The 9,425-nt window shown below is 39.4% G+C and overlaps 1 protein-coding gene across 1 annotated transcript in view; it reads right to left on the bottom strand.

Moving 5' to 3' along the window:
- Positions 1-295: 295 nt before the first annotated feature.
- The window catches only part of ADAM23 (ADAM metallopeptidase domain 23), a 164,288-nt gene continuing 155,158 nt past the window's right edge, over positions 296-9,425 (bottom strand). Inside the window, exons 24-25 of the mRNA XM_012661203.1 lie at positions 7,331-7,421; positions 296-344 (exon numbers count right to left, since the gene is read on the bottom strand). Of these exons, the coding sequence (XP_012516657.1) occupies positions 296-344; positions 7,331-7,421 (140 nt within the window). The remainder of the gene's footprint in view (positions 345-7,330; positions 7,422-9,425) is intronic.

The following is a 9,425-nucleotide window of genomic DNA, read 5'->3' as shown; positions in this document are numbered from 1 at the left end:
GTTGTTGTTCCTTCTTCCTTTAGTCAGAAAAAAAAAAAAAGGATTCTGAAACAGTTCTTTTTATAACATGGTCTTTTGCTCCCCTTTATTGACAGGTGGTAAGAGGGGTTCTTTGAAATTATTTCCAAAAGGGATAGCTTTCTTTTACACCATCCCTGTCACCCCGACTTTAGCTCTGTAGTCATGACCACCCAAGGTTCTTCTTCACACGCTTAGCAGTCCTGGCAGCACTGCTGCGAGCACGTCATACCCAGAGCCCAACGGTGCGAGACGGTGCTCATCCCGGGCCGCCGGTTCAGATGGCACCTTGCTGAGTAGGATCGAACCTCCTCTTCTTGACATTTCTTCCAGAGTGCGTCAAAAGAAGATGCAAGCAGAGGGGGAAAATCCACAATATTAATCAGATGATGATGAGAGAAAGGTGATGAGAATGACAATGATGCTAGTTCCACAGCAAAGTAATCAACTCACACAGAGGCAGCCTCCAGAATAACTTGAAAAGGAAACAGAGCAGCTAATGCTTTCGAATGTCTCCACAACACCCCCACTAGAGTAGGTCCTCTGTCCTTTTGTGAAGACCAAAGAAGTTTCAAATTGTTCATTTTAAATCACAAGAAGACTCCACGGCCCAATCTGTCTCTTATTTCAGAATTAAATGACATTGCTAATGCACTGGATGAAAATTATCACGGGAGGCCTCTTCCACAAAGGGGGCTGTTGGGAGAACTAAGGAAAACTGAAGGGCTTGTAGCTACCTCCCTCCAGGTCTCTAGAGTTCGGGATCAGTGGATTGGCCTTTGCTCTCCTCAGTTATCTTGCTGCCTTGGGTGTATGAGCGTTTACTCCACCGTGGAACGAGCATTTTTCATATCTAGCAAGTTGTAAAACAGAGTGCACGGTAAGACGGTACACTCAAAGGAGAATGGACACAGGCGCGGGTTAGTTAAGCAAATGCAGCATTGAGCTTAGTTGAAAATAAGCAAGTTCAAATGCCTTGCTCACAGTGTCCAGTCTCCTAAAAAGTGGTTCCTAGGTTTGAAAAGAAAAAAGAAAGAACTGGCAAGACACTACAAGGCAACAACAAAAGTTGGTTGCAACCTCCCCGTAGTCTGGCTTCATGTGGGGCACCAAGCAGGGGGCTCATGCATTTAGTCTGCATACTGTGCGGGTGCAACGCTGCTGCCACCGGGGCGTCATGCAACATTGGAGACCAAGGAGTCCCCAGACCCCTCCTTCCCCTGCCCACTCACTCGGGGCCAGCTGGATATACCCTTACAGGCCCGAAGTACCAAAAGGATTACAATCAAGTCCTCCTCCCCCATAAGTAATTCAAAATAAAAGCAATACCAAAGCTCAAAATCAGTATAAAGGCCTCTTGCAAAATTCTTATTTTTCCCAAGATGACCACTTTGATGCTTCTCTTTTGAAATATCAAACATAAAAATCTTTGAATTAAGCTTCCCTTTTCTTTTTTAAAGTTTTCATGCAAACATCTTCGTGAATGTCCTATGCATGTGGCTCATTGGCCCAGCAGGTAATCCATTGCGGCAAATACTATTTGTAGCAGTGCTATTTCCTTTTCTTCACCATTCCCACCTTGCCCTCTTTAGAGGAAATATTCCTGAAGGCAGGCACTGCTGATGCTGCCCAGGAAATAGAGGTGAGACCAAAGAGATGTCTCCCATAATGTGTCTTCTACCAAGTTAGTCTGCCGCGGAGCACAGGGTCTGCACCCGCTCATACCCCTGGAGGCGGAGGTGTAAGGAGTCACACTTGCCCTTGTGAGTCAGGGTTGAGAAACAGAGGCCCTGACCTTGTGAGATGGCCCTGAAGCACTAGGAGCCAAAGCTCATTAGCTATGTATTGCTGGAACTCAAGAGGAATGTTAGACTAACTTCTCCTCAATTAATCCAAATACAGAGGAAAGAGCAAACCAAGCTAGCTCCATGCCTGTAAATGACTACCCTGCCCACATCTAAATTCCTTCAAATGCAGGGAATGTCAGATAAATAGCCATGTTCAAGATCATAATAGCAGTGCTGTTCATTTTTAAATGGAGACATGAAATTCCATTTCAGCCTGGCACACAGGCGACCCCGGGTGTCCAAAAGCCTGTGCTCCTTTTAAAAGTTGGTTTTCAAAGATTAGATTGCACTTTTACAGAAACGATGATCTACAGGATTGCGGGGTTCCCAGGTTAGACTAGGGGGCCGAACCACTCTGTAGAACCGTCTTTCCAGGGGAAATGGTCTGTGCATACCAACAGGGGATCCCAGGACCTTAGCTTGTCCGCTGATGTCCCAGCAGGGGGAGGGTGAGCTGCAGCACCTGGGAGGGGGACTTGGTGACGAGACGGACACTCCCGCAGCACGTGGACTGCAAGGGCTCCTCACATATAAATTGTAAAACCACTGAGGGCCACTGGATGTTGAGAAAAGGTTGTCCTGAATTTTCTGTATGAAAAAAATTCTTTTTGTTCTATTTTAATGTGAAAGTACAACTACTGTGGGTAGGTCTTTGCTGTTTTCCTTCCACAATCGTTTTCTCTGAATCTGTTCACTAAGATTCTGAAGGAAATTAACTTTCTCATCATAACCTGTAAGGTTTTTCTGGATCATTATAAAGTATCAGCGGAATCCATAAACCTTACAGTTTTCATCAATTTTTACTACTTCTGAAAAATCTGGACTTTTGTCTACAATATATATTACACACATAGACATCCATACAAAATTAAAACAAAATTCTTTAGGTAACAATAACCATCTCAGAGCTATAAAGCCTTTAGATCGCCTTTCAAGGGTGTATCTACCTACTGCTATCACATTCTTCCCATTCTACGCTGAGTCACCATCACTCCCACTTAGACTCCTGGGCCACCTTAGACTGAGCTCACTTCCCTGAGGGGCTGAGTCAGGGAAATGCACTGCATCTTCCTGGCCAGCCTAGCACCACTGCTACCTGCTAAGGTGAGAATGAGAAGGGCCTAACCCAGGAGTCCCAGGCATTAAGGGACTCAGGCTCCTTAGTTTGCACTGGGATGTGGCCATGGCATGGGAGCAAGCAGCAGTCTGGTTATCTTCCTCATGGAAAGACTAGCTAAAGTGGATTCCATTTCCCAATTCTGTAAAAATCAAAAGCAAAAAAATCCAGACATTTACTCTTTTGAGAAAATATAATTAGCAATACCACATTCCTTTCCAAATTTCATCCAACTTGACACTCGAACAATTCAGTTAACTTTCCTGGTAATAATCTAGATATAGTCCTTTAAATTTCATTTATGTGAGTACATGAGCAGTCTTTTCTTTAGCATGGCCAACAAAATGGAACACAGGCCACACAGAATCTCTTAGATCCAAAATTAATCCAATCAGTATGAAATTGTAACCCAAGTAACTTCTCAGAGAGAAGAAACCACATGTAATATTTATACAAGCTTATTAAATTAACACCATTAGTGCCAGGAGTAGCTATGCCAGGCCAGTATGGACACTATTAGTGGTGGTAGAAACCCACTTTGCCACTGAATCTCATGGACAGAGCAAGTAGTGGGATAGGAGGATGTGGTAACCAGGTTCCATAGACCGAGACATTATAATTTGGTTGGAAGAGCTCAATATTCATCCTGGAATCCTTTTGACTTGAATTATCAACAAACTGTCACTGTTACCTTCATGTTCTTTTCTTACCATCCTCTAGAATGTCTCTTTTCCTATCACCATCACCTACCAATGTGCATGTAAATGACCACCTTGCCCATATTTAAATTCCTATATTCAAATTTAGGGAATGTCAAATAAACAGCCACATCCACGGTGACAAGGGCAATCCTGTTCATTTTTAAATGGAGATATGAAATTCTCCATGTACTGTTCATCTTTCCTAAGCTTTAGGGAAGATCCTACTAAAATGATTCCTCATCTACTTGATTTTCTCCAATGTCCAGGAAAAGCAACAGCTCTAACCGTCTGATCAAGCAGTGCTATCATTCAACATTGGGTAAGTGTCACGAGTCCCCATGAATCAACCAGGACAGAGGTTTGCAATCCTCCGTACCACAATTCATAACTTTATTCTGTGTGTGCCAGTGATGGGGTGGAAAAGGAGGATGGGGTGAATGGAAATAAATGCAGACATGGGGAGAAGGTGGACAAATTGGCGTGCCTTGTGCCTTCATTTTTCACAGGACTTCTCAGAGAAAATCCTAAGACCCTAAACACCTGGGAATCCATAGACTAAATCAACCCTTAGTATCCTCATACTCCTGGAGTATGGGATTAACCAAAGTTACTAAAGTACACCCACTGCATTACCCAATATGTCGGAATATGTTAAAAAAAAAAAAAAAACAGTCCACCAAATAAAACATATTTTTTAATTTTCAAGAATTCCACAACCTTGGTTATGGAAGTCTTGTTTACATTAACCAAAGGTTTCTGACTCCACTATTCCACCAAAAACAAGTAGGTAATCTAAATTTGTGTAATTTTCAGGCTACAATAATTTTGATAAATCTTCATTATCACTTTACACATACAAACGTGCATATATTCACACATGCACACACATACATATTCATGCTTTCTACCACGTATTTCAGAGAAAATATTATTTAAGAAAAGAATCATAAAGAATGCTACACAATGTCAAGGCTCAGGGCATAGCTGTCTTTCTCATTTATACCTGAGCAGGTCATATATGGTATGATACTTCTTCCATGTCTAAACTACTCAGAGTATTACATCTAAAGAGATGTGACTTTAGGGAAAGGCAATATTTTGCCTGAGCAGTTAATATATTTTCCTTTAATCTAAAAGTTTACGTGTCCCCAAATTCTTCAGGTTACTTTACCAACTTTTTTTCTAGTAATAAAAATTTGATATCAGGAGGGTTTCTGAATAGCCATATTTAGAGCAATCTTTTTTACAAACTATTTTTAATTTCTGATTCTAAAGGAATCTCTTTTTTTTTAATTTACATTGAACTCAATGAAACATTCAATGGCTTTCCACTTGAACTAGCAAATAATACTTCCAAATTATCTCTAGATTAATAGTCTCCAAAACTGCCCAAGTGGTGGGAAACCTAATAAACATCATCATTTGGCACCGAAAGCCTTTTACTACAAGGCTTTAAAGCTTAATACAAGCCACATAGCTACTATTAAAATCTGAAGTGAACTAAGATCCTCCTGTAGCAACTTCTCCAAATTTAAACTCCTAAAGTTATATGTTCTAGAATTATTCTTAGTGTTCACTTTTTCTTTGCTTCAGTGCATAAAACACTTCATCCTATTGTGTGCCTTTCTACAAAGGTTTCCCTTAAAGTGATTATTAGAGTCACAGGGCTTGGGAAGGGGCTTGGACTTAGCTCAGCGGTACAGGTCCCTACACAGCAACCCCCAGGCAGCAGTCAGCAAAGGCTCCTTCTCAACTCACTAAGTGACCACTGATCCCCGACCCTTTGTTTTCTGCTCTTCTGATGATGAGACATCTCTCTCAGATATAAATAATCTGAACAGAGCTTAATCCACTTATATACACAGTGATAAAGGCTTTTCCATTTTTCCCCAAAGAAACATGCAATTCAAGCTGTGAGCTAGGCCAGGCCACTGTTTTGTGGTCCTGCTACAGAATAGTGTGTTTTATCTCCAAAAGTTGAGATGGTAAATTTGGCATTGCATGTGGCTGGATGGCAAAGACACAGAGAAGACTGTTTTCCAGGCCTTTGAGACTGAGATTTCTTAATGCCATGGAAGCATAAGCCTGGGCATGGGTTAAATTTATTTTTCTTGAGGCTTATTTATGGAAAAATTCAAGGGAGCGTTATAAAATAATAAGAGTATTGCATTACTATAATGTGCAATGACTTTTTTATATAAGTGAGATACCAGTGAGATACCAGTTTTTGTTTGAATTAAGCCAGCCCAAACAAAAATATATTTTTTATTAGATGCCACATGAGTGACTCATGACCTGAGCAATGTCTTATTAATACCAAGACAAAAAATTCAAATGTGAGTTGCTCGTTTTATGTGGGTACTTTTGAAAACACACTGATGCCAAAACTATTCCACTAAATAAGTCCCAGTTAAAAATAAGTACCATTTGATAATACCTTTCTAAAGTTAAAGTTACTCAAAACCCGTAGGCTTACTCATTAAATGTTAATATGATAACAAATTAACAGAAAATGCTGAATTTATTTAAACAATCTTTTAGTGTGTTTTTCTTTTATAATCAATTTCCAATCATATTTTAGCTGGCTGAAATATATTGAATTCAAGATTCCAAATATAAAATAGAATAAAATTCATAATTAAGGCAATTATTCAGATAGTTCAGGGCAAAAGCTTTCTCTATTGAGTAACCAGATGGAGGCAAAGTGGATTTTGAATTTGGGTAAAGGTCTTATTTCCCACTTAAATGTGTTTCTCTAGACCTGGTTGAAACTTAATTTATCACAGGGAATATTTGGCACAGAAGGGCTTACCCACAAATCAAAATCTTCAAGTCACCATAGCATGCAAAGGTGTAAAAAGTGACTACCCAATGATTCTGGAGCATAAGGCATCCAAACTGGATAAACAGGTTTAAAATTTTTTATCATAATTAAAGTCTGTGATTATCTGGTGTGTCTATTTAACAACCTTGGTTGAGTGATCAACATTCAATCCAAACTAAAAGGCCACTATGAAGACACACCAGGCCTACCAGTCATGTCCGTAGTTAGCCATTAATTAGAAAATATTAAGTGTCAAGGCCATAGATTTCAAATTCTAATTTGAAACCAATTCGGCTGATTAGGAAATTAATGCAAATATTTTTAAAATCTTTTCTCATATAATAAAGCTTTTCAAACCACAAAGCTACATGTTACATGGGGAAAAAAAAGATAATGACCATGTGGTTACTTAGGTGGTGAAATTTCAAAGTATCAGTGGAATAGAAATCGGTTTTAAACCGATACAAGGACTTTACAATTATTTATTTCCAACTACATGGTTTCCTCAATTACCTGTGTATAAACAAGGGTATCTCGGAATGCTTGCTCCTATAAGCTGGAATGTCTGCTACTGAAGAGCTTCTACTTCGTTCTCCTTAAAAATGAGTGTATGTAAATTCCTTCTACATTTCCCACTTGCCTGAAGATGACATTCGAGGGTTCATGTTTCCTCTTTTCTAACCCATTTCTGAGTTAAAAGATTTGCTTTTGCAGTTTGATTGTTAAAAGCTAAAATCTTGTAGCAGGAACTCAAAACTTGGTTATGTAAGCAGAAAAGAGAAGTGCCAGAGCCACCGAGAAGAAGACATGCGGCGTTGCTTACTTAAATCCCCAGCCTGTGCCCCCAAGGACAATAGCCGCTACCAGGATGGCACCAGCGATGGAGCCTATTATGAGATTGGTGGCACTAGGACCTGTGACAAAGGATCATGGGAGAAAGTCATATGAACCGACCACTTTTGTTACCACAAGGGAAAGGCAGTTAAGCGGTTTCAGGCAGTAAATACCTTGCGTAAAAGACGGCTCAGTATGTAAGTCGCCTTTATTTACTTAGCTTAATTGTACTTTTAGATGCTATGCTTAGTGACTGCTTGGATTTATAAGCCTTTAAATCTACAGTTTCTGCACCTCTGACAATTAAGTTCCATTAAATTCACCTTTAGTGGAATTTGAAACAAATAGGCCCCATTTGCTGCCGATGGACGTCTTTCTTCTCTTCCCCTCCCCAGTGTCATGAATCAAACAAGTAAAAGCACATAAAGAACATGACTGCCACAGAATGAGCTCAATCTGACTGACAAATGAGGCATGAAGAGAAGGAAAAACATTCTACTAAATTGCTCTTCCAAGCAGCACATAAAGTTGTTTGAATGCTAACTCTTTTATTCTCCACTTGGAGACAGTTAAAATTTAGAAGTCAGAAGGAGGTTACCGGTAAAGATCTGACTTTGAAGCCTTGCTCTCAAAGACATATTTCTTCATGGTCCTTACAGTGTTAAACACCAAAATGGGGTTCTGAAGGCAAGATATAAAGGAAGCATTAAATCCATTTTGATAATTTTGGGGAAATGGAAAAAAGACTCCTTAGACTCAATTGATAATAACTTTGAAGTTCCTATTTATTGCTAAGAGAAATTTGCAGCTTGGAGATATATAATATAAAAAAAGAAGGGAGTCGAAGGACAGCAAGAAAGAAAACACAAGGTGGCGCTTCTGTCAGTTGTTGAGTAAGAGCCGATCCATAATACAGTAACTCCTCTCCTACAGCACTTTTAAATCTAAGCAATGTTAAATTTAGTGTAAGAATTATTTTAAATATCACATCCTTCGGGAGGCTAATATGCAGGTACAGTGCCTCCTAACAACAAAATACTTTTAGTCCTAATTATACATTCCTGTTCCAGAAATCACAAGACCAATTTTGCTAGTTTCTCTGAAATCCTCGAGTTTTGTGTATATATTCATTTCTGTGTAAATAATTCTCTTTTCTGCTCACATCAGTGCCCTCAACTGTGTACATAAATGGATGCCACTTTGGGCAGAACTGAAATTGTATGCATGAGATGTTTTTCCTCAGAGACCACCCAGGGCTTGGTAGCAGGTGCAGCACCACTCTAGTCTCGAGCATGTGGGTCTCTGCCAGCTCTGGGCTTGTCACATGCTTTTAGGATTAACACCCGAGGTTCTATAGAATATGAATCTCAGTTGCCTTTAGAGATACACCAATAATAAAAAAAAAATAATGAGAGCAACAAAAGCAGTTTATCTACTGTGTATTGAGCACTTACTATGTGCCAGCCATAGTTCTGAGCACTTGACATGTAGTATCTCATTTTATGCTCACAAAAACCATGAGGTAGGAACTATGACTATCTCTGTTTAATAGATGAGGAACTAGAGGCTTCCAGAAGTTAATAAGTGATGGAGGCAAGATCTGAAAACAGATTTGTTAGACTCTAAAATGTTTGCTATAAATCAATGGTTAACAAATTACAGTCCATGGGCCAAATCTGGTCCCACTGTTTGTTTTTGCAAAAAAAATTTTATTGGAACACAGCCATACTCACTCATTTACATATTCTGTATGGCTAAGCAGCTGTAAATTACTTAGCCATAAACAATAATGTTTTTTCATGCTAAGACAGCATTGTTGAGAGGTTGTGACAGACATCGTATAGCCTAAAAGCCAAAACTGTTTACCATCTGGCCCTTTCCAGAAGGCTTGCAAATCCCTGCTCTAATGAAACTTTATTCCATTTACATGTATTTCCTCCCAGATTTCCATAGAGAATCAAATTTTAAAACAAATATATTTACAAACAAAAATATTTATATAACCATGTACCTACTCCATGTTTTAGATATAATTTGCACTTTGCTAGCATCAGAAAACATAGTCTGGGATTAGAATCTATACA

The sequence above is a fragment of the Propithecus coquereli genome, unplaced genomic scaffold (genome assembly GCF_000956105.1).
Source record: "Propithecus coquereli isolate 6110/MARCELLA unplaced genomic scaffold, Pcoq_1.0 Scaffold70, whole genome shotgun sequence".
Lineage (NCBI taxonomy): Eukaryota > Metazoa > Chordata > Mammalia > Primates > Indriidae > Propithecus > Propithecus coquereli.
This window is presented reverse-complemented; position numbering and strand designations above follow the sequence as displayed.